The 25770-nt window shown below is 47.8% G+C and overlaps 2 protein-coding genes across 3 annotated transcripts; one reads left to right on the top strand and one right to left on the bottom strand.

The window, feature by feature from the left end:
• Positions 1–8511: 8511 nt before the first annotated feature.
• Positions 8512–14374, bottom strand: LOC133411779 (leucine-rich repeat-containing protein 52-like). The gene is given in 3 exon segments (XM_061694465.1): positions 8512–9244; positions 9247–9506; positions 13621–14374. Coding segments are annotated over 3 exon segments (1062 nt in total). The 5' UTR covers positions 14282–14374; the 3' UTR covers positions 8512–9103.
• A 4624-nt stretch (positions 14375–18998) lies between these two features.
• mgst3a (microsomal glutathione S-transferase 3a) lies at positions 18999–21623 on the top strand. 2 transcript variants are annotated; one of them, XM_061694085.1, is made up of 6 exons: positions 18999–19071; positions 19932–20056; positions 20208–20284; positions 20937–20994; positions 21083–21155; positions 21228–21623. In XM_061694085.1, the coding sequence occupies exons 2-6, from the start codon at positions 19940–19942 to the stop codon at positions 21368–21370; spliced, it is 468 nt and encodes a 155-aa protein (XP_061550069.1). In that variant the 5' UTR covers positions 18999–19071; positions 19932–19939; the 3' UTR covers positions 21371–21623. The 2 variants fall into 2 exon arrangements, with proteins under 2 accessions (XP_061550069.1, XP_061550068.1); XM_061694084.1 differs by lacking the exon at positions 18999–19071 and adding an exon at positions 19091–19785.
• The last annotated feature ends 4147 nt before the right edge of the window (positions 21624–25770 follow it).

The following is a 25770-nucleotide window of genomic DNA, read 5'->3' as shown; positions in this document are numbered from 1 at the left end:
CGTCACGGGCTGAGAAACTACGTGGCCCGGCCAATTTGGATCCAATTCACAGCAGTTCGCTCACAGACACATTTTCAGATATGTGCAGATGAAAATCAAAGATTCTCTTGGTTGTGTCATCTCGTGCTTGATGAGTGGGCAGCCGCTCCAGGGACGCAACCGTTCAGCCATTAAAGTCACTTTTCCATTTTGAAAGTGATGATGTCATTCCTTGATTTCAGCTTCTGCTGGCCGGTCTCATTTTTCTATATCAGACAGAATGTGATGATTATGATGGTTTTTTTTTATTTTATTTTTTTTTTATTTTACCAATGCGAAGGTAAAGCATGTAAGGACAAACTCAAGGCCTGGGGCCCAGATCCGGCCCGCCACATCATTTTATGTGGCCCGTGAAAGCAAATCATGTGAATCAACTTCCATGATTCTTGCTCCAATCTGTACAAATATTTGAAATTGTTTTTTTGTAATAAATCATGTGAAAATATGTTCATTCGTATTTCACATATGTACTGAGGCACCATAGAGCCAATATTACATGCCAAACACCAGAAAAAGTTGATCTGGTCAAATATGGCACCTTTAAGAATCTTGGGGCGTCCACTTTTTAGGATGAGATTTGGTCATTTCCTTGGATATTTGAGAATATTTGATTTGTTTGCCTTGACAATACTACAAAAGCGGTATTTGTTGAAATTAGGGTTTCAACTGTGTCACTTCGTCTAAATACATCAGGCCCTGAAAAAGCATAGCAGGTCCGTGCTTGGGAAACTTCTTCAATGAAAGTCAAAGTGTACGCCTCAATCGCATGAACTATTCACATCGATGGCGCCGATCCTACTCTAAAGTCATCTCCATGTGCCGTATATTCCGTGTGTCACGGCTGTCGCATTTGTCGTGTTTCTGTATATTTCCCGGTCTACGAGAATTGTCTTCTGGCACTCTGCAGTCACTATATCCTTCAGGACGTCCCCTTCGACACGGCCGTTTATTATTAGACATTTGCACTCGTGCACACACAGTAGCCCAGCCCAGATAATCCGTGCAATCTTTGGCTAAGATGTTCAAAGTGCAGGAGACGTCTCTCAAAGATTGCGCGCACATTGTTGCCGGTGTATTTGTGTTCCTCGTGCGTGCCGTGATCGCGGTTCAGCTATTTAGCAGCCGCGCTGGCGATTAACCGGCTAGAGCGGCCGCGAGGAGCCCACGCTGCCGCCGACGGCCGTCGCCGTCTTCTCCGTTCCGGTGGCCAAGGTCACGACATTAGCGTGCGGTAGGAAAACATTTCAGCGCCTGTCGCTTGCTCCCACCTGCTCGGAGCGCTTGACGCTACAGTACATCGGCTTTAAATCCTCCCAGCTCAATTGAAGGATCAAAGAAGAGCTCGTTCTGTTCATGCGCCGAAGTGGATCATTACAATCATTCAGATAGTTTCGGATCAGTTTTTTTGTTTTGTTTTGTTTTGCAGTTATCCACAGCGCAAGTCGCAAAGCTTGGCGAGGACGCCTTAATAATGAAAGTATGCGTGCTGGCTTAACTGCACATCCAGTGAATATAAAAAAAGGTTACACACCTCAGTTTTTGTGATATTAAAAAAATGAGAACAAGACCTATCAATCATTTCAAACATTTTTGTTTTCCACCGTTGCTCTGACCTTTCAACCTGGACTACTCGATTCCCCCAAAAATCTAGAGGAGAAGTCATCTAAACTGAAATAATGTGGTTGCACAAGTGTGCACACCCTCTTATAAATGGGATGTGGCTGTGTTCAGAATTAACCAATCACATTCAAACTCTCCCAAACATGTAAAATATGCCAATAAAACTAACGCTTGAACTTATTGGCTATAATTTCTAAGGTGTTTTTATGTGTCAAAAGTATTTTTTTGTCAAAATGGCTGTCCATTGCACGAGACCGGCTCCAACTCCTGGAGACAAATTCCTCGTGTGTTTTTTACATCCTTTTACTTTGACGTTTTCTGCATAATGTTTACATACAAATAAAGATGATTCTGATTCAGATTCTGATTCTGATTCTGATGAACATGGGCTGCTTTTCTTTCGCTGGAACTGAACCCTTAGACGAGGTGGAGGGAATTATGAACAGTTCAAATGAAAGTCAAGCTTCTGCTCGAAAGCAGCGACACAAATGTCAGGAAGGGCCTACTTAAACATCGGAACTTTATTTGGGGTTAATCAGAGGCAGGCGTGTGCCGACTCGCATTTGACGGCAGTTCGAATGTGTTTGGTTCATTCCGAACACAGCCTTAGACGCAGTTATAAGGTGTGCACACTTTTCTTGACTTCCCCTCTCGAAAATCCAAAATATTTTGGACCTTTTCGGACGTAAATGTTATTCCGTCGGTGACATTAAGGGTGGAAAGTGTTTGCAAATGATCTATCTTGGTCTCATCTTTTTATATCACAAAAACCTGGCATTTGAACAGGGGTGTGTGGACTTTTTCTATCCACTGCATGCGAGTGTATTTGTAGCTCTCTCCTTCCTTGCATCTGTTTCTCTCGCCTACTGCATCAACACATTCAGCCGCTGCCACATGCGCTCGCCCTTCTCCGCTTACCGTTGCTCTGCTATCCGATTTGGATTTTGCTCAAACTCGCCCCTCCGCTCCTGTTCTTTGTCATTATTTGTTCGATGACTCTTATGGCGTCGTTCGCCCAGCAAAAAAAGATGAGCCGAGCCGTCTTTCTTTGTCGTGTCAGCGATCTTGCCACGATCCTTGCGTTTTGTCCGACAGCAGCTGTCGGCCGTCGCGCAGCGGAGGGCCGCGTTCGGAGCGGTCGACTCCGCTCTCAAGTTTGCCCTGAGAGCTTTGCGGAACCCGACGGATGAAATGCCCGTCGCGTTTTTGCCCGTACCTTTATTGAGTGCGGCGGCTTGGAACTGTCCGAGGAAGTTCCGGAGGTAGAGACGCCCACGAGCACAACGCCGCCTGCGGTGCCGATTGACGAGACTACAAACTAGAGCAACCCGCCCACGAAAAGCAAACGTGAGCGGAAATGACTGTTGGCGACTCGCGACCGCTCACAGGAGCGGACGTGCGTGAAATAAAAGCGAGGAGAACATTTTTCAAGAGGATGGTCCTGTGCCCCGTTCGCTCGCGACAGTGACCGTAAGCTTTGCGAATTCATTCAGTGTCAATTGTAAACATAGTTAAGTATTGTAAAATAAAACACGCGTATGCTTTCGTAAAGTGTACTTGCACGGCTCGGCAGCGGCCGCCCGCCCGCTCGCTCCGAACCTGGAAATGCACGTGTCGGAAAACTTCTTTTACGAAGCCACCCTCCACGAAATGGGCCCCGACACGCCCCAAATCTGCTTCCCAAATTCTTAGGAATTTCTCCCCGAATAAATTGAAGCCATTTATTCCTCAACTCCTCCGAGTTTGGCGGGCGACGCAAAGTTTCAGCTTTGCACAAGACGCAGCCGCGTTGTCACTTGATGATTGGACGTGTCGCAACCGCAAAGCGGGCGGGTACTTGAATATTGATTGGCGTAGCGACCGCACAACAATGTCACTGTTTGCAAGCTGTTTTGGTGTTCGCAGTGGATTGCATTTAATGGACAAGCCGCGTAGATGTCAAAGTTAAACCAGGTCACGGACTCATTTTGACCTCTGTTAAACATAAAACCTTTTGATGGCACGGGACCTTTAAAACACACACACACACACACACACACAAAAAACATTTACTTTACACGCTCCGATTGCCAAGGACAATAATCAAGAAATGTAGAATCCAGTCAAAATGAAAGGTACACATCCGCACAATCATAGTGAGAGGTGCTAATATTTTCAACCTTTATTTCTTCTGATTACATTGACTCATTTAGCTCGGTCGTCGAATGCTAGCCGTGGCTCTCGGTGACCGTGGCTTGGTGCGGGCTGTGTCTTTACGTTTAGGTCGTTGTGTCCTTTTTGCCACCTGCTTCAAACATGCCAACCCACAGTGTGCAACTGCGGGCCATTCATTTTGTCATCACTCAGAACGCTGGGTTTTGTGTTGCTGGATGAACTGACTTCAGCTTTCCTCGCGCGTGTCTTTTCTCCTTATCGGCCTCGGGGCCTTCCACGCCAGCGTGAGCTAGAAACGCATTCATTTGAGGCCTATTTCAGAGGTGGGCGGCCGTGGGTCACCGCCGACATCTCTCCCGCGCCCTTTCTCGCTCCGTCCTCCTCTCGGCTTCATATCAGCGCCGGATGCTGGAGCGGGAAGGCGTGACGGAACTTCTGAAGGCTCCGGCCGCGCATCCCCGCACGCACGGCATCATTAGAGGATTCTCGGAGAGCGCCGGCGCCCCCGGGGCCCTTCCGCGAGCGGGCAGAACCTCGCAGCTATTAACAGAATTGTTTGGCTTTAAATTTCATGAGGGGTTTATGAATGTGTGCGGTGAGATTGCAATTTGCCATAAAACCCAAGCGTAAATAGTTCACGTCAACCCACACATCGCGGAGAGATAGATGGAGAGAAGGATGGCTCGATGCGCAGTCGATGGATAGAAGTTGGGTTACACAGATTGTACGAATAGATGTGTAACTATTTTATACGTGTGCGGTCATTTCATAACCAAAGTGTTAATTGAATTATTTCAGTGAGGGAGTGCATGCATCATTTGAGGTCAAATTGTTTGAACATATCTGAGTCCAACGCCAAATAAACACAGGGAACGCCTCACGCCTGTTTGCACAAAGTGGACACTAGAGGGCGCGCCAGTGGTGATGATGATGATGATGATGATGATGATGACGACGATGATGATGATGATGAGAACTGGTCATCAGACAAATGTGCACGTACAACATTGTGCACGACAAGTGGAAGAACATCGCTCGAAGGCATCTCAAGTCTATTCCAAGTTGGCCTATTAGATGTTCCTATTGGAACGGATTCATTATCCCCCCCCTGTTTTGTTTTTGTTTTTAAATTCCAGTTGAGTTGAATGTGTTGTGCCTGAGCACTGAGTGCCTATGACTTTATCAGCTGCCACAGCCACCCCTTCAGCATTAAACACAAGAGTTGCAGCTTTGGGGTGGAGAGGTCGAGTGCCCATCGTGACCATGGCGTCGTGTTGCAGCGGCGGTGTCGGGTGAGCGCGTGTGGGTTGACGTTTCTTTTTGTGGCTCTTCGGTGACACACAAGATGGCGACAAGCACGACGCTGCCACGTAAAGACGCGCAAGAGGTCAGTGGAGCCATTTTGTGTCTTCCAAAGTACATATTCATTTTATTTGGAATATTGTCTCATACGGGTCAGATAAATGCATCCAATTGTCTCCAAACCTGGTGGACGTATGTTCAATGATTTCATAAATTCCATATGCTAGCATACCGCATTGACCCATACTAAAGCCCTGGAGAGCTTCCGTCCGGATCGGTTATTATTCTGACAAAACATTCTTGTATTGGTTCAACTCACCAATTCATAAGAAAACGCCTATTTGGACAAAACCATCTATGGCATAGCTTGTGTCCTTTTTGTCCAATTTCCTCTTGAAGCGCAAAGGTCATATCTGTTATTGGAATCGATTGAGCCGATCACATCGACCCGTACGAACGGGCCGCATCTTCAAAAATATCGCGCCTGCGTTCTTTTTCATATGGAGAATTCAGATTGCACAAAATGCACTGAAAGAGATTTGGGCGGATTGCCTCCTCTGGCTTTCTGCTTCTCCATTTGCCCCGTTGAAAGCTGGCTTAGCTGACATCGACTCATCTGGCTCGCTGTGAAAAAGCGCACAATCACGGTTCCCAAAATGGCAACATTCTTGCAAAGAGAAGGCTAAAGACAGAAATAGAGATGTCACAAGAAAACTGCCCAAAATGTCTCAAGGAAAAATAAACTAAGCCCCAAGAGAGGCTAAATAAAAAAAGAGACAAGCTGCCGATAAAGTGAGAGCAGTTGTTCGAATAAAAATATAGCGGGACAATTTGCAGAGTCCACGTGTCTGTATCGGTCCCTTCCAATTGCAGCGTTTGGATTTTCAAGATCTCCCTTGTGCAGACGCTTCCGTTGGCTCAGCATCACATGTGAATTTTGAACCCGTCCGGGCACAGCCGACGCGCAGAAGGACACGCGATATCCTTTGAAATGAGCTCGGGGGCGGGCACGGCGCCGGAAAAAGCATCCGCGACTTCCTCCGTTCTGCCAAGCCGCTTCCTGTTGTCCATCAGTCATCGGCCAGAGGACGGCGACTCCTGATCGGCACTGAGAAGCCCGGAAGACGATTGCAAAGTCGGAAAAACGCGATCCGTACGGGTACTCGTAATAAATTCCGAGTGTTTAGTGCTTTCCTACAATCGGACAGTTTTAGAATAATCCTAATAATCACGCCCCCATTTGTTTTCATGGCGAAATGATTGTCAAACTTCAACGCCATACTCCGCCCCACATTGGATGGTCAAATCCAAGAATCTCGACAATTCAAGCTCGCCGCACACCGAGCGTAGTTTCTTGGCCGGATTGTTTAACACCAGCGAGCACCGAAAGTTCCAAAGTAGGAATTGAACAGCTCTCTACTTCAAATCGAGGCTAAAGACGTAACAGTGGCGTGTGTCCGCTTTACGGCTGAGCTTGGAAAAGCTCCGCGTATGTCACGTCAGGTAAGTTGATGACCTCTTTTATATTCTAAGTGGACATTCCCCAAAAATACAGCATCAAACGGGTAACAAAATTCACTCCGACGCGTCCAGGCGAGCGCGGCGAACCGGTCGGTCTCTTTCCGGAGAGACGCGGGGCGGCAGGGGCGGGGACTGAAATGAGGCTACATTCAAATATTGCTAGCAGTTAGAAAACTGCACCTTGTCCCTTTCACTGTCACACTTGAATACAATTGATCAAGTAAGATGAACTGAAATCAAATCGCTGAATGTGCGGGTGTGAGTCGCCAACCGTCATTGATTTTGCGACGCGCCAGGTCCACGTCGGGTTCGGTGGCGATGTACGGCGGGCTTTAGTATCGCCCGCATCTCTAGGATACCCGCTTGCCGTTTCCATCCCGTTACAGTTACACTGAGTATGAATATTGCTGTGAATGAGGAAGAGCAGAGACACATTTATTCATGAGTTTCACCTTCATGCTGAGGAAATATCGCAATAATGGCACCAGAGAGACTTTAATATGAAGTGTTATTTATATTGAATGCCGCTGAGAGTGTTCCAGGGAGCTTCCTATAGTGCGCCAGAAAGTCTCACGCCAGGGTGATGCAACCTTTCCGAAAATGGTGGCTGAGTCACCACATGAATCGCAGTTGTTGTTTTTTTTTCCCAAATAGCTTTCAAAAGGGTCCATAAAGTAAAAGCTGGCATCCAACGTTGTCCCCGTAATCATCGGTAGGCATCGAAGAGCGGCACCGTTAGGTTCGTTGACCTCGTGTGCTGTTCTTTTCGATTTTCGCTTTCTGCATATTGGTGTCACCTTACAGCCACAAGAATTGGACGTCCGGGAAACTTGCCTCGTGCGTCGCACCGACACGCACCAACACTGCCGTGTAGATGAGCTAAATCAGCAAACGCCTTTAATTATAGTCGTGATGATTAAATCAAGGGCTCCGATATTTTGTGTGTCATAAAAAATAACTGCCTTCAGTGGTGGCTCGTTATAGCAAACCGTATTGTAGTAGCGATTCATTTTTTTTTTTTTTGGAGGGGCGGGGGTTACGTCATCTCAAATTTTAGGAGTCGATCGGGAGGTCAAGGGTCTACATAGAAGGCGACGTTTGCCCACAAGCTCTAACGCAACAATGAAAGCATTTTGCCATGATACAAATGACTTTTAAAGGGAAATATGCAGTTTGAAACTGCTAGCAATATTTGAATGTCGCCTCATTTCAGTGCCCGCCCCCCCGCCCAAAGAAACGGCCTCAGGTCACTCCAGTTGGACAACAAAATAGAACCAGGAAGAAGCTGTTCGTCCCGCTCTTCCGGCCGCCTTACCGTGCGCCTCGCTCGGCCGCGAGCGTGCGACCTTACGTGAAATGTTAGCAGTTTTCGGGGAACGTTCAGTCAATTAAAAACATGAGAGGCGATCAACTCAAGTGACGACCCCGCGAGAACGTTGACGCGACGTACGAGGTGGTTTTCCAAGCTCGCCCATGCGACTGTCCACATATAGGACGCGCACCCGCGTTACAGATCTTTACCCTTGATGTGAAGGAGACAGCTGACCAATTCCTTCTATTTAACTGCTCACTGGAGATAAATCATCTAGCCAAGAAACTATAATATTCTCCATTTGTGAGAGGCTGCGTGTGTCCTCGCGAGACGCCTTACGCACGGTGGGCATGTGCAAATGATTGACAGACTATTTGGCCACGCCTCCTGTCACTCGACTCCCTGATCGGAATCAGAATCATCTTTATGTGCCAAATAGGTCAAAAACACACAGGGAATTTGTCTCCGGTAGTTGGAGCCGCTCTCGTAAGACAACGGACGGCCCTTTGACAGAAATGACTTTTGAGGCATAAAAACATCAAAACACAGTACGCCGAGCTGATTGGCTATTCTTGTTTTCCGATTCCAGTAAAAAATGGAATCAGCGACATTAGATGGGGCCAGATTTTTGCCAAAGATTCTTTTAATAATATTCTCCTGTCATGTCAAATACTTTATTCAAACGACAAATTGTACCTTGACTACAACATTGCGTGTCCGAGAGCAAATTTGCTCATCTCCTTCTCCTTCGTTCCTGACCGTCACACTGTTTTTGTCACTGGATTCTACTGCTTTTGGGCCCTTGACACTTTTACATTTTATTTGTACTTATTATATATACTTATTTGTTACCTTGAGTTACTTAGAAAGGGTACACGTAGTTACACAGAAGTCAACTATTTAGCCCTCTGGTGTAATTGACGTCGGCTGTACGTTTGTGTTTGCGAGGTAGTGGGCCATCAATCAAATGTTATCAATGTTCTCCTAACAATTGCCGTTGCCGTCGATTCGCGCGTAAAGTCGGTCGCGCTTGCTTGAAGAGACTCAGCTTCACTCGCAGTTCACTTCCCAGTCAAACAGAGACGTGGACAAGTCACACGTTGGCAAGCACGGTCACCGTGCGCTCCGTGGTGCGTTCGGAGCTGGTTCGTCCTCTCAGACGAGAGTTCCGTCCGTGCAGAAGGACATCCAGGAGGTCCACGGAGGGAGGCACTGCGAGAATGCAAAGTATGGAGCTCCTAACAAAGCGTTCTCATGGTCACTCCCGGCCCGTGCGGTCCGCCCCGACTCGCCCCCCCCGCCTCCCCGTCCTCTTCCTCGTCCAGTTCCAGCCGCTCGTCTTTCTTCTTGACGTAGCGCTCGTAGAGCACCATGACGACCCCCGTGACCCAGGCCAGCACGGTGCCCGCGGCGAAGATGACAAAGCCGATGATGACGAAGAAAAGATAGTCCCGGGAACCTAAAGTGTGGCGGCACGACGTCCGTAATTGGACGGCCGCCTCGCCGAGACGACGGCCCCGCAGGTCGTCTGGGGAACCGCACACGGTCTGGCCCTCATCTGTCACATACACAGGAAACCGTCATCACACAGCGGAATTGGAGGCGATTTGATGAGATGAGATGTACCTAATTAAGTGGCCAGCATGTTTCTGTTGTGGCTCAATACATTCGGCAAAATGCAGTGGCAGGCGGCGCGTTTGCTACGTGGGTACTTCAGTCGCGACTTACCGTGTACACCTGACTTAACTCGCCACCGCTGTCGTGTTGCATTTCTAGAAAAGGTCAATACGATACCAAAATGCAACACAGGAGCACGCAACGATGACACGTAAATCATCTGGAACACTTCCGAATCAGTATTTATCTGCTAACATGACAAAAACAGAAAACACTGAAACCAAACGCATCATTCTTGCATTATTGCTTTAAGGAGCGCAAATAGCTCAAGACGTGTTTTGCTAGTCGAGTTTGCTCTGACCAAACAATTAGCGCGTTGACGTTACGAAGGGAATTGGAAGTCTGATCGGTAAACAAACAGTCCCGTGGCTAATATAGTTGAAGTTAAACTTATGGATTGTGAAGGCTGAAATAGGAATTGATGTAAGTAAATGTCAGCGAGTGCTTCGGAGAATTCCTTGCTGGCCTCGACGTCCAGCTACGGCCAAAATGTTCAAAACGCCTCTCAGTATGGCACGGTGCCGTTCCGTATGCACTGAAACTACTACCGTAAATACTAAAGATGTGTTCAGTGAACATTGCGAAGGCAGATTGTTGGATACGTCTCGTAGATAAGAGGAAATTCGATTCGCGGTCAGAACGTTGTGGCCGGTGGGCGTATGCTAATCATGGAATATTTCTCCATTGGAAACGAGAAAACCTCCTTCTCGGCTAATCGGCATCATCGGCGGTTTGCAACGCCGGCGGTTGCAGCACGCGGCTTCGTGACTTTCAGCGCACTTTGATGGTGGCCTATTCGAGAACCGTTGCAAAGACGTCGGAGGAAAGACGTACAGGCTTTCTTTGGCAGAAGTCTCTCTGTTCTCGTGAACCGTAAATAGCATCGCAGGGGCCTTCGAGTTCAACCGAAGAGCTCGATCAATAATTCAAAGGGTTACGTATTGTTTTGGCGAGCTCCGCTTCGCGTGCCGAGCGGCGCTACCTTCTTCTGACCGCGAGCTTCCCGCGTAACACAATCTCGACTTTGTGCGGCATGAAATTACTACCAAGAAAAACCACGCTGAGCTTGAATTATTCAGATCCCCTTTCTTCTTCACAGGCGTGCGTGCGTGCCTGCGTGCGTGGGCATAAAACCGGAGAATAAAAGGGGGAAACTAACCGAGAGCTTTCAAAAAGCCAGCAGCTAATAAAAAAAATAAATAATAAAAACTCCACTTTCAAAGGGCTGACAGTCAATTTGAAACACATCTGTTCGGCTCTGCAGCGCCTCGCGAGAGAAGCGTCTTTGGAGAAAAAAGAATCCTCCTTAATACTGGCCTTTTTCTTTCAGTCAGCGTGAAATGGCCAAAACACGCCATGTACAAAAGAACGCCTTTGGCTTTTCCACAGATTTAGTTCATTGGAGGGAATTCCCAACATGGAGGACCGGTTTCCCGCGCCACTCGAGACCCCAGCTCTCATTTGGCCGCGTTAAGCTTTCTGCGATGGCGGACAGATTTCAAATTGGACTTGAAGAACCATTGTTTATTTCTTCCCGAATTGTCTTAACGCGTGATCATTCCACAGCTGCCGCAAAAGCTCACCTCCAGCATACCTCGAAAATCGAATGCTACGAAGGCCGGGCACTTCGGAAACTGGAAAAGAAACAAAAACAGGAAAAAAAAAACCCCAAAAAAACAGAACATTATCGGGGGGGAAATGAGTCGGCGTGTTCTGCCCGTGCACGCGTGGCGTTTCTCCGGGTACGCCTGCTTCCTCCCACCTTCCCCCCCAAAAAACGCATCTGAGCTTGCCTGGAAACCGTAAATTGTCCTTACGTGAGAATGTTCTGTGTGCGCCCCGCAATCGACCGGCAACCGGTCGAGGGCGCCCAAAGTCAGCCGGCATCGGCTCCGGCTCCCCTGCGACCCGAATGAGCGTATGCGATGTGGAAAATCGCAACTTCTCGCTCACTCTCACTTGTCCAACTGAATATTCCCAAACATTCCTGAACTCAGCCTTCCACAGATTTTCACCCATTGGTAATCATAACTGAGAAGTCGAGTGAAGTTTAACAGCCGTCTCATTGTTTGAATGTATCAAAACACGTGTATGACGGTCAACACTCGCTTAAAACAGTGAAGCGCTTCAACGTTGCCAGTTGATGAAGGTTTTGGGAAGGGTGACAATTTGACCATGATATGTATTATTTCTATTTCCAAATGTAGACCAAATAGGCGCGTGGTCCAGAAGATGATGATGATGATGATGATTTTGCAGTGGTTGTCTTTTTTTTGGCCAATCCCCTTTCTTTTGTACAACGCGTGCACGTGGCGCTGACAGGCCCACGGAGCCAGTTGACGTGTCTGACAGCTAAGAAGGAAATCCTTCTGGCTCCATCCCATCGCCCCCCTCCCCAAAAATAAAAACCCAAAGTGGCATCAAAACGCGAGGGCTTTCCCTTTCCGCTCCCCCCCAACCCCATCCTCGCTCTGCTCTATTTCTAGACGCCCCTCTTATGTAACAGCTGCTAATCTAAGCAAGGAGGAGAATCTGTCGGTTCCTTCCTCAAGCTTTCGCTCTCTTTCGCGCTTGCCTTTGCCGCGTCTCCAGGCGAGACACGACGAGAGCTCGGCGACGAGCCGCGGCGCAGGTGGCTCCAAAATATGCGCTTTCATCCGACCCGGCGAGCAGCTGACGCGCTCTTTCAAGATCGGGTAAAGTGAGGCACGGACGGACAGAAGCGTCCTCCTCCTCCTCCCTGGCTGGCAGCTGCCAGCGCCAAATGAAGTTAGACGAAAGGCAGGTGGAGCTGCAGCTCTGTCGCCGCTCCTCCTTTTTGGACACGGCCCGAGCGCGGCTCGGTGTGCACGCGTGCGCGAGCGCGAGAGAAGCAAGCAGGGGGATGCCTTTTCAGCCAGAGCGAGCATGGCGGCGGCTGCTTTATAACGCCGCTCGCTGTTATAAAGCAGCCGTCGCACCAGAAATAGCAGCTGCCCTTTTGCACACTCACGCATCCGCAACTATCCAAATAAGACACCTTTGATAGGAAATCAGAAGACCAATAGTGTCATGGTCATACTTTGAACATTTACTTTCATTCTTTGGTTTATTTCTAAGGAAATACACTTCTCCTCTGCGTGCACTGATAGGATTTTCATGAAGCCCTCGGGGACAAAGTGAGACACGTTATCGTTTTTCTCTCTGTCAATACATGGAGAGAAGATAAAACAAGAGGTAAACTTTCCCAATCTCATGGAATGAAATCCAAGAGCTGCATCAGAAAAAAAAGGAGAGAGAGGGAGAGAGAGAGAAAAGATGCTGTAGATAGCTACTAAATGATCGAGTAGATAAGAATATCTTCGTGTCAGGGAGCTCATCATTGAACGTTATTGCGGTTGTCAAAGTGAAATGTGTCACGCGTGACGGCGGTCTCTGATATTTCCGTGACCTTTTCGGGTGAATGTGACAAGGAGGCACCATCGGAAGCGCTTCATCGTCGAACGCGCTGCATTTGACACCAAATCCGTCTTGGTCCAGCTTTTGTATTTGTAGACGAGAATGGGACAAAACGTTAGGCTCGCCCGCACAATCTCAATAAACACGACCAAAAAGTAAGGAATGGTTTTGTTTGCTCGATTCGTTTTTGATTGCGACCACTTTTCTTGGCAATAAATCTTCTACTGTTGGAAAGCCTGTTTATTTTCCTTTTAAATGTTGCCACCTTTGTTTTGGACGTTTGTCTGCGGGAATGGAAAACGTGCCACGTCTTCCCGTTTCCCGTGGCAAACGGCTTATTTTGACAGAGTCGGAATTCCGTCGCCAGCGGTGGGATGGTCAGGTCAAAGTGTCGGGAAGAGCCCGGGAAGAGCCCGGGCTTTGCATGGGACAGCATCAACCTCACTGGAAAAGCCACACTGGACATCATTGGACGCAATTAGTCCATTTCATGGACGTCCCTAAATATGACGGCGACGACAGCCCTCGTTAGTAAAAAGAACAAAAGGGAGTGCGACCTTGAAACTTGAAGGCCTCCGAGCGGACCCACAGGCCGAGTTCCTCGCTAGCGCACTGGCAGCTCCAAGGGTTCCCGCTGAGGCCCAGCGAGCGCAGGGCGGGCAGCGAGATCAGGGAGCTGACGTTCAGCGACGTCAAGTTGTTCCGGCTCACGTCCAGCACCTGCAGGGCCAGGTTCTCCGCAAAGGCGTCCCGGTGGATCTCGGACAGGAAGGGGTTGTCCGTCAGCCGCAGCATGACCAGACCGTCCAGCGGCCCGAAGGTCCTGTCCTCGATCCGAGTCAGGATGTTGAAGGAGAGGTCAAGGTAGGCCAACTTCCTGAGATTCCCGAAAGTGGACTGGGAGATCTCCGTCAAAGAGTTGTTGCTGCAGTCCAGGTAGACCAGATCCGACAGGTAGTTGAGCGCGAGCGGAGGCAGCTCCGCCACGAAGTTGTCCGAGATGAGGAGCTGCCGAGTGGCCAGCGGCAAGTCCGCGGGGAAGCTGCGCAGGTGCCGCCCGGCGCATTGAACCGCCAGCTGCTCGTCGCACACGCAGCGGTCCGGGCAGCCCGGCGACAGCGGCTGGGACGCGGTCGCCCCCGCCGCCACCGCCACCGCGACGAGGAGGAGCAGGAGGAGCCGCGGATGATGCGCGCTCGGCTGCGGGGCGAGACGCATGACACCGCCGACGGCTTCATGCAGCCCGCTCGGAAAGAGCCACGCGCGCTCACATCCTTCGATGTTTCTCTCTTGCGCGATGCTTCAGCTGGTTCCGATTGCGAGCCAGCGCGCGTCATACCACGTGCCGGCTTTCACGCCTGCGCGCTCACGACGTCATGTGTGGCGCTGGTCATCCTTCCTCTCTCCGGACTCGGCGGAGGGGAGGGCGTGAGGGTTCAACCGGAGCGAGAACATTCGGCGTCATCCGCCGCGCGCGCGTGTGACCGAACTGCTCCGTCCGCACGTGCGCGCCGGATTGATGACGACACACGCCAGATCGTTGTGGACGCGTTTGTGCCTCAGGTGGCGGCAACGCGGGCACGTCACGCACCTCACAAACCAGTTGACGGTCAAGCGGGAACAACATTCCACGACAACGCCAATCGGAATCATAAGAATCACAAGAAGACGCGCTGTGATTCACAACATTTCATTGAATTGCTCCCCAAATAATATTCACGCTGCAAGACGGGCGGCGCGCGTCGCCCACCCATCAAGTGTCCACGACGCAAGCGACTAAATGTATTTTTCTGAGCGCGTTACGTTTTGGGGATTATTTCCTGTGGTATATTTGAAATAGAATTTGATTTGGACATTTTCTTTGTATGTACAATGGTGTGTGCGTGTGGCTTTTGGGTGACTGCAACCATCTTGCCGTTGTTTTGCAACATCAACCATTTGTTGTCCGCTGAGTCTCCCACTCTGATTTCGACAGTAACGCTTTCTTGGTTTGCAATCAGCTGCTAAGCGGTCCAAAGGTGACATTAGGGGATACGGTCGATTCATGGACAAGAGCGCCACCTTGTGGACAGCAACAACAACAACAAAAAGAAAAAGAAAAAGAAAAGAAACGCAACAACAACACACCAAATATGGATCAAGGGCGCGTCCGTAGTTCCGGCTACGCTCAGGGGGGTGAGGTTCAACTCCACGCCCCCGATTGACAGATCTTTTATAAACTGATGTCCGGCGAGCTTCTTGCAGTCTGACACGAAGGCATCTCTTAAACCTAAACAGGCCAAGGCCAGTGTCTCCAAGGATTCATCCAGAAGAACGGCGCAACGCAGACACCCGGAAATCCACCACACCCATTTAAGGAATTAGTAGGTCAACTGCGTTCGTGGCCGTTACTCTGAACGAACCTCTGTAAAACCAAGGCATTGCAGCTGCACACATGAATATTAATGCTTCGAAGAATACAGCAATTACTGTACGAACTTATTAACATTCACTGCCATTGACGGCTTTAGAAGTCAAATATGCATGTTAAGTGGGAGGGCTGGCAGGGATGAAGATATCTTCTTAGCACTGACATTCCAACAATGCTTTATCTCGTATCCTGACGTTGTGTACACGACAGGCTCGGGGCGTACATGAACCGGCGTTACGTATTCAGGATACCAAAAAAAAAATCACTGTAATCCGATACAGTCTCACACACACAATAAATAACTGAATCAGATTACAGGTACATTTATAAAGAAAAAGTGGATTATTTCCGACCATGCCACGGGGAGAGTGCGAGGCAGGCCGTTTGTTGATTGGAGCCCTCGCCTACTTTCAAACTCGTGAGCCGAGCATTAAGCAACCTTTTCAGAAGTTAGCAGCGCCACAAGTGGCTCGACGGTCGCAAAGGGGCTCAATGGAACGCAGGCACATTTCCTTTGTTGTTGACCGAGGCAAAATTTGCCAGGCCAGTGGACGGACGTGTTGTCTTCCCAAACGCGACCAGTTTAAAAGCGAAACGAGGGGAAACGGACGTGGCTGTTTCCCTCACATATTCACAGGAGGGTTTATTCCTTTTTCGATCATTTCCAAAGAAAACCGTGCGCTTTCAAAGTCATCCCGACTGCTGGCGCGGCTAATATGGAGCAGCTAGCATCGCAGCTGCTTGGAAGTCAATACTTCCCTATCCGTCACAGATCATCCGCTGCTGTACTTTCAATTTAAACACTGCACTGTATTGCCAACTGCCAGCTGGGAATTAAAAAAAAAATCTAATAAAATCCAGTCATGCCGTCACATATCGTTTAAAAGTGACGTGTGTGTGTGTGTGTGTGCGCGCGCGTGTGTGTGTGTGTGTGTCCATGTCCCAATATTTATGGACCTTGATGTATTAAAAGAAATGGCAGAACAATTATACTCACATGTTGCCACCTAGTATCGCTCTGTAAGGGTGAGGATGGGAACGTGACCAAGCCAGGAAATCTTCCAAAGGCTCCAAAAGTTATCAGAGTCAATGTTTGATTTTGCTCAATCAAATTCGAGTGTACAGCGCAAGTCAATGCACACCATGCAACGTGGAAATATATTGACAGGCGGATGAGTCGCTTTTGAATGTGATATTTTGCAGAGGGGCGAGAGATGTGATGCTGCTGCACCTGCTGCAAGTCCCTTGGAGAAAAGCGGCAGAGCGACGTCAAGGCGAGCATGCTCGCCAGTTCACTGCCACGCCAGCCGGGCCTCACGAGCGGGTCACGGCAAAAGCTCTGATCCGCACAAACTCGCTTGGTGCCAAGTGTTCGTCTCGTGACGAATGCTGGATCGTGGCGACGTTGGAACACACAGTCATCTAGAATTTCATGTACATGTCATTGATCAGGCTGTATTTATTCATTTTTTTAAATTGTTTTTAAAGCATTTATCTCCTTTATTTATTCAATCAATTTATTGTAATTATTGAGATTTAAACATTTGCAAAGTTGATTATCATCGATTGAATGATGAATAAAATACGACCTGGCCCATCTGTCAGTTCTAAAAATGAAATGTAGCCCTTGAGCACAACTTTGTGACCTTTGACCTTAGAGCGCGGACGCACACCCGTGCTCGACAACCTTCGAGTTTCTCGGCCGCCGCTTGGAAACTCGAAGTTTCGGCTTCCTCCGTGACGCCACTCTGGAGGCGCTCCTTTGGCGCCCTGCAGGCACTAGTATGATTTGGCTTGTCATGCTGGAGGGCCAATTTTCAGTGTTCTTGCTGAGGAAAAAAAGAGTGTTTTTTTTTATCCAAGATTTCACAGTTCACGGCCCCTTTCACCGGCTCTTCAAGGCTCTTCTTGCGCGATGTACAGCTTCAGCTGTTCAACGGTCCGGGGTCTTATCTTACGCTTCATAATGCGCCACGCATTATCCATGGGAGACAGGTCTGGACTGCAGGCAGGCCAGTCTAGTACCCGCACTCTTTTACTACGAAGCCACGCTGTTGTAACACGTGCAGAATGTGGTTTGGCATTGTCTTGCTGAAATAAGCAGGGGCGTCCGTGAAAAAGACGTTGCTTGGATGGCAGCGTATGTTTCTCCAAAACCTGTATGTACCTTTCAGTATTAATGGTGCCTTCACAGATGTGTAAGTTACCCATGCCATTGGCACTAACACAGCCCCATACCATCACAGATGCCATGCTGGCTTTTGAACTTTGCGTCCATAACAGTCCGGATGGTTCTTTTTTCCTCTTTGGCCCGGAGGACACGACGTCCACAATTTCCAAAAACAATTAGAAATGTGGACTCGTCGGACCGCAGAACACTTTTCCACTTTGCATCTGGTCCATCTTAGATGAGCTCGGGCCCAGAGAAGCCGGCGGCCTTTCTGGGTGTTGTTGATAAATGGCTTTTGCTTTGCATAGTAGAGTTTTAAGTTGCACTTATGGATGTACGCTGAACTGTATTTACTGACATTGGTTTTCTGAAGTGTTCCTGCGCCCATGTGGTGATATCCTTTACACATTGAAGGTCACGGCCATTCGATGTGAGTTTTCGGCCTCGCCGCTTCCATGCAGTGATTTCTCCAGATTCTCTGACCCTTTTGGTGATATTATGGACCGCAGATGATGAAATCCCTAAATTCCTTGCAATTGTCCGTTGAGGATCATTGCCCTTAGACTGTTGGACTATTTTCTCACGCACTTGTTCCCAAAGAGGTGAACCTCGCCCCATTCTTTGCTTGTGAATGACTGAGCAATTCAGCGAAGCTCCTTTTCTAGCCAATCGTGGCACCCACCTGTTCCCAATGAGCCTGTTCACCTGTGGGATGTTCCAAACAGGTGTTTGAGGAGCGTTCCTCAACTTTCTCCGTCTCTTTTGCCACCTGTCCCAGCTTTTTGGGAACGTGTCGCAGCCATAAAATCCCATGTTAATGATTATTTGCTAAAAAAAAAACAATCAAGTTGATCAGTTTGAAGATTAAATATCTTGTCTTTGTCGTGTATTTAATGAAATATAGGTTGAACATGATTTGCAAATGATTGTATTCTTTGTCAGCTCTCTGGACTTGTAGAAGATATTCGCCATGCGTAGTCTTTTGTCAGAATTGTTTTCATGTTGTTGCCTGCAAGAATGATTTGTGCTGAATGCGTTCATTGAGGCTTGTGCCTGTCAAAAAAAAACAAAAAAACCCACTGGCTTATGCCGTTCACTTTTTTATTATTATTATTTTTTTAAAATATCAGATTGTAGTTGACCCGGTAAAGGAAAAGGCGATGTTCTTTCCATTCGTAACCACATTCCATAAGCAGACTCTGGTGAGAGGAGTGTGTGTCAAAGTGAAGTGCGATCAACGCATGTCGTCTCCTTCAAAGTAACGTTTGGGGTGGAACGTTAGTTACACTTGCAAGCAGCATTCCCCAGCATTTCGTATGGCGTATTCCTTTAAATGGGCGCGCCCCCTGGCGTGCGTGACGTAGGCTCCGACGCACGCGGATGTCAGCCGTAGCCCGATTGTCGAGATTCTTGTGCGTCGTCTGCAAGGTAAATGCAGCATGAAATCGTTTCCAAGTTTGCAACGTCGTTTGTTTGTGCTCGCTTTAACGAAGCTCGTCTTTCCTGCTTTGACCTTTTTTAAGGTCGTTCATGTCGCTTTCACTTCTTTTGGGGTCAAGTCAAGGGCGACGTTCTGATTTCGCTTTATGATTGCAAACATTTGAATGCAATGCGAGGAGATCATTTGCAGTTTAAAAAAAAAAAAAGAATAACTATCTCTCACAGTGCTTGTTCGAGATTACGGATGACGCCAATGTGTACTAACTGTCTTTCGTTTCATTGTTTTATATTGATGTCCTAGTTTAGTTATCGTCGATAGTTTCCCCACAAATATTTAAGCCAGTCGTCACCTTCCTGTTGCTTTAGTTTTGGTTAGTGATTGACTAATTCTGCACGAATTTGCGATTTACGGGAGATTGCATCATAGACAACAACAACAACAAAAGTTTCTCCTTCACCTGCTGCTTAAAGAAACGACTGCAATAATCTTTGACAGCATTGTTTCCCCAGACTTTATTGAGCCGAGGCACATATTATACATGAGAAAAAGTAGCACCGAATAAACAAACAAAAGTGCTGAAATAATGCTGATCTGGTCTCAATGAAGTCACAAATGTACTTCTTCTCCTTGAAAACTTGGCCTATTGAGTTGAACGCAAAGCTGCAACTCTGTTGTCTGAATCTCAACGGGAGGATCCAAAGGTTAGTTGGACCTTCTCCAATTGTTCTGCCCGTCACGATACGTCGCTGGCATAGATGGACGAACACAGATCCAATTTGGAGCCAATAAATAACGATGTTTGATTCCATCAAATGACTCCGGCGACGCGTATGTTGTTTCCCCTCAGGTGTCAAGATGGTTGTTCTGTCCAAGGAGTACGGCTACGTGGTGTTGACCGGCGTTGCCAGTATGATCATGGTGGGACACTTGGCAGTTCAAGTGGGCAAAGCTCGCAAGAAGTTCAACGTGCCGGTGAGCTGACCTCTTCACGCCGTGTGGCAGAAAGTGGGGGGGGGGGGGGGGGGTAGTGGGGGGGGGGGGGGTAAATACAAATGTGGCTGCAGCGTGCGCGGAAACGGCCTTTGGCCTGCGCGTACACATTATGAACGTCTTGTTTCTGCAGTATCCGAAGATGTACAGCGACGACGACAGCGAAGAGGGCAACGTTTTCAACTGCGTGCAGCGTTCGCACCTAAACACGTGAGTAGGCAGCACGCTGCAGGCGAGAGGAAGTACAGGAAGTGAAAATATGGCGCCATAAAAGTTGATCAGATTCCAAATTGAAATGTGACATTGAACGTAAACGAAAGATGGAGGTGCACTTTTTGGGCTGGATTTTTTTTTTGTGGCTGATTCCAGTATTCAGGAGGATAAAAGTCAGAGAAAAAATAATGAACACAAAACCTTTTTGTTTCTTCATGCATACAACAATAAAAATATGAATTTTTTAAATTTTTTTGGGGGATTTTTTTTTGGAAAAACAATCAAATTCAATACTTTGTTCTTTGGTATTTGTTTATCTTTACAACAGAACCAAAACAATTTGATTTCTTTTGGGGGGGGGGCGGGGGGGGCGTGATGTTTGCTTGAATGTCATTATCTTTGTTTTATGTTGCAATGTATGGGTTAGGTTAGGGTTATTAAAAAACAATAATAAATTGAAACTGGGCCGATTGTTGCCAAATTGAAAAGGGTTAATATTATATTGTAATGAGTTGACATCGCAAGTCCTCTTCGTCATAGTGTAACATGAATGCAGATATTTGCACTGTTGAGTCCCATGCAAACAAAAAGAGGAGATTAAAGTGGAATTTAATTTTTTTGCAATCTCTCTACATGAAACATCTACTAGTCTGGAACTGTACCCTGCCTTCCTTTTCTGTCTGGCTGTTGGTGGTTTGCATAGACCTGTAAGTCGATGCGCATCGCTTCAGAACAGACACAGCTGGTCCCAAATGCGCATCCAACGCGTGACAAAATGTGCGCGTCTGATTTCAGCGCCTCAGCAGCGGACTGGGAGCTGTATGGATCATAAGCCGAGAGCTGTACGCCCAAGGCTACTCAACAGGAGGTTGGTCATTTTGTGGATTGCGCCACCCAGGTAATCTTTAAAATGATATATTTAAAAAGAATTCTCAACCAGATCCTCAAAAACGAAGGCGGGGAGCTTTCGGGAACGCGGCTCTGCTCGGAATGATACTGACCACCGCCAGCCTCGGCTCGCACTTGTTGGGCTGGACACGACCCCGGTTGGGGTCGTGGTGCGACGTCGCCGAATGTTGTTGACGAACAGGCCCTCGGGATGCGAGTCGCCATAATTGCGCGGTGGGCAGCTTCACCTTTGCCATATTTCCCGCAGCGCTTGTTCGCAACTGCTCAACGCTGAAGTGACCTGACTGGTTCTCCACGTTGGGAGTGGCCTCCCTTGGATTAGGATTGAGGGTGTTGGCCCCTTGTGGCGCTCACAAAACATGATTGCTTTTGTTCTCTTTTTAAATAAACGCAGCACATATGAGACCGCGTCTGTATTTTTCATTCATGTTTTCCCCCACAACAAGTGCGAGTGCCTTATTCTTTTGACTTTAATGTGTATTATAGGTTTGTGTAGGGGGGGAAGGTATTTCCCCATGAAGTCAAAGGTCAAAGTTCACGTTGCAGATGGTGGCAGGTGGATTTATGACTCCAAACCGACCAGTCACAGACGAAAGAAGCCCTCCCTCTTATTAACGACGGCAATAATGCTGTCGTGATTTCCCCGCCTGGGTGCCGCTCGGCACACTCGTGAGATGATCGCGGGAAATTAGCCAGTTTCAATTCATTCCTCTGAGGAGTTTTGATCTAATGAAAATCTCTTTTCAAAATATAGCGCCGGGCAGAACACTTCAATTGTATTCCAAGAGCTGGCGGGAAGTACCATAATGTTTATCCACCTGTTGCCATTCATACAAAAGAACAATCGGTGGTTTTCCGCAGGTATATCCGCTTTGTGCGCCCAGATTTCATTGGAGAGGAAAATTAGACAAAATCGTCATCGTTTTAGTATCCATAGGTTTTGTAATTTATTTGTATTTTTTTGTCCAGTGGTGTGCAACTGTAAGACTTTTTCGAAAGTAAAACGAGCGCCTCGGCTCAATGACTGTTGGCTCGTGACCTGTGACCCTAATGAGGACAAGCGCTGCATGCAATTGGAGCCTTCAAGTCAGTCTTGGTTTATTATTAAACATCCTTATATCAATGAAATCTTCTAGGTCACCATTTAATGGCTCAATATATAGAATCATAGTAAGGTTGCTGTAAAACAATACAAGATTTTAAAATAATTTAAGAAAGGCTTGGCCCTAGCACATTTGCAAGATTGGAGGTTTCAATTGCTAAATGTTGCTTTTCTTCTATTCTCTCCTCTATTTCAAAGCGTTTGAAGTTTTCTAAAGAAGTGGGCATACGCTGAGAATATTTACAACACATTCAACAATATTGGTGTTTTGTACCTTTGTAACATTTTAAGGCTAACTGTCTCGCCAATGTGGAATGTTAACAATGAATACTTTCATCAACAAATCAGCCAAATGTAAATTTGCTGGCATTCAAAAACCCACAGCGATACTCAAGTCAGTGCGACACAGTTTCGACTTGCTTTCATGCTGGACAACCTGAGCTAACCTCAGTCAAGTAACACTGAGGACTTTAGATGACCCTTGACCCCTATTTTGCTGTTTCAGCTTAAAGAGCTGCACATACAGAAGTGGGAAAATGTCTGGAACTTGTGGGGCGGGGGGAGTGCCGGCCCTCCTCGACGTCCTGCTCGTGACTCTCAGCCACAGCGATGAAGCGAGATGCACGCCGCTGCTCCTTCGCTATTTGTTTCCGCTTGCCGACGGAAGTGAAAGTGGCCTCCGTCAGTAGGCGGATCTGGAGGGGGGCGTGTCCTCCAGCAAGTCATCCTGGATGAAAACGAACACGAATACGAGGTATTGCGATAAAATATCTTAAAAACGTCATTTGCCTTTAGAGTGTGCAAAAAAAAAAAAAGATGTTCCTAAGAATTTTTGATGGGTTTATACAATGGGTAAGACTGCTGTCTTGTTTGTTAGCGTATCGGGTCAGTCTCCTGAAAGAGTGTCTGTCTGAGCCGGATATTTGCGCACAGCTTGACTATCTTTCTTACCGCGGGGAGATCGCGGCGCCGACGGAACTCTGGGTGGCCGATTTGTAAGAGAGGAAGATGAAGACGACGGCAGCGGCGATGAGGAAGAGGGACAGTAGGCCAGCGAGGAGCGGATCGAGAGGAGCGCCGGAGCCCGGGCGATGCTTTTCGAGGTCTGCAACAGGTGGAAAATATTCTGTCCGATAATCAGCAGTGCTGCGGAAAAGCATCGGTCCCGTTCTCAAATTGTTTTTTGTATCGTTTCCCCGCTTTGATTAAGATCATCGAAGAAATGTAAATATCAGACACCGACCGATATTAAGTCAACATCAAATGCTGTTTTTAAATGGGCATTTCGTGCTTGAAGCTACCGGGCCCTGAGTGGAAAAAAGTCATTGCTCCCCTTGTTAAATCATGAATTAACTGTGGCGAATGACATTTTTTGTTGAATTTTAAATGTCCACATCCAAGCATGATTGCCTCCAGACCTGTTCAATCAAGAAAGCAGTGAAATAGAACCTGTTTGACAAAATGAAGTCAGCCAAAAGCTGCACGATCAGTCGCGGAATAAAGTAATTGACATCAGTCAGTCTGGAAAGGGTTACAAGAGCCATTTCTAAAGCTTTAGGATTCCAGCGAACCATAGGGAGAGCCATTTCCCTCACTCGGAGAGAACAGTGGTGAACCTTCTCAGGAGTGGCCGGCCCACAAAGATTGCCCCAAGAAAACAGCAATGACTCATGCAGGAGGCCACAAAGGAACTTGGAGAGAACTGCAGGCCTCCCTCGCCTCAGTTCAACTCAGAGTTCATCGACACAACAATAAGGCAAAAATGGAATCCATGGCGGCGTTCCAAGGTGGAAACCACTGCTGACCAAAAAGAACAAAGGCTCGTCTTTTGCAAAAAAAAAAACATTTTATGGACTGACGAGATGAAAGTTGAGTCTTTGGGAAGATGGCTGAGGATGGCCCAACCAGTTCCTGGGTTTAGGGGGCCATTACTTCTTGGAGTCGATTTTTCTCCGACATAAATGAAATGAAAATAATTGACTTGGGTTATATTTGTCTGATATTTACATGTGTTTGATGATCTTAAACGTTGAAGTGGGGAAACGATGCAAATTCAAAACGTTCAAAAAGAATTTGAGAGGCGGGGCCAATAGTTTTTCACACTATTGCATTGGCACATGACGCACACGCGTACATCACGTCGGTCAGCGTACTTGAGTTCAGAGGGGACGTCCGGGTGGCGCGGCCCGGCGGGTTCTGGAGCCGCGGCGGGCGTCCGGTGGCCCGTTGCTCTCCGTGGTGTCTTCGAGTGAGGCTGAGCGCAGGTTTTTGAATCCAGGGATGAAAAGGTGCTGAAGGGAAGTTGAGCCAGGGTGGCGCCGCCCTCCATGGCGGGCACGGGCACGAGAGGAGAGGAGGACAGGCTGCGTGGCGCAGCTGCAAGCGGGCACACGCACACAAGTTGGCATTGTAATGAATATGGTGACCATGATATTTATGTACGTATTTTCATGCGCTTACAGGCTCCGTATTGTTTTCTTCCACCTGCGCCCGATCTTTTCCTCAGCTCACTTCTGCCAGTTTGACTCCGCTTAGTTAATTTTCTGAAGATTTTGAGTCCTGATTGTGTCCTATTGACTTGGTTGAGTCAAATAGTGCCACTCGATAACTAAACTACTATACTGCTCTCCCTTCGTTCCTGCAGCTTTGCAAACTCACACAGACATTGTGGGAGAATATACTGTCGTAATGAAATGATTATCCAAAGCCAAAATCTCCAAATGGGGGAAAAGGCACAAAAGTCTTACGGTACAATTCCGAGTGAAAATGTTTCCAAGGTTGATCTCGTCTACCCGATTCACTTCCTGGCTGAGCCGTCGCCCAAACGGGATCCGTCGCACGTTGCGACGAGGCGTCTGCGGGACTCGCGGCGTTCGTCGTCCAAACGCTCTCTCGAATCTTTGCCCCGCTCGTTTGACGGAGGAGGTCGTCCGCGTGACCTTCTAGCGGGTCAGCTGGCGCCTCTGAGGTGCCAGCATGCCGCACTAAAAAGGCCGACAGGCTGAAGACGGGGAAAACGGCAACGCTTTCTTTGTCCTGGAAAATAATGACAACGTTGAAAGGTGAATTCTGGACAATCATTATTTCCGGTCCAGCGTAGCGCCAGAGTGTAGAGATGCATCACATGTATGTTCAATCCTGGATATTGCTCTCCAGCCTATTCACAGTTCAGCTTTTACACGTTCACCCATTTGCAGAGGTGTTTTTTTTTTTTTTTTTTTTTTTGTAAACCTTTGCTGCGTTATTCGCTGAAACACACTCACGTATTCGCCGAACGCATATGGAAAAAGCATTACTTTGGTGCCATCTTGTGGCATCTTGGCGCCAAGTCACTATGTTGGAGTAAGTTGAGGAGTTTCCCTTCGACCGAGGTAGTGATTTCCTGCCCTCTTGTGGCATTTATATGTAACAGACATTTTTTGAAGGGTATCAATTATTTGCGGATTTTCGTTATTCGCTGCGGGGTTTGGTA

Source organism: Phycodurus eques, chromosome 13, assembly GCF_024500275.1.
Source record: "Phycodurus eques isolate BA_2022a chromosome 13, UOR_Pequ_1.1, whole genome shotgun sequence".
Lineage (NCBI taxonomy): Eukaryota > Metazoa > Chordata > Actinopteri > Syngnathiformes > Syngnathidae > Phycodurus > Phycodurus eques.
Note: the sequence above shows the minus strand (reverse complement) of the source record. Positions and strands in the feature narration are given on the sequence as shown.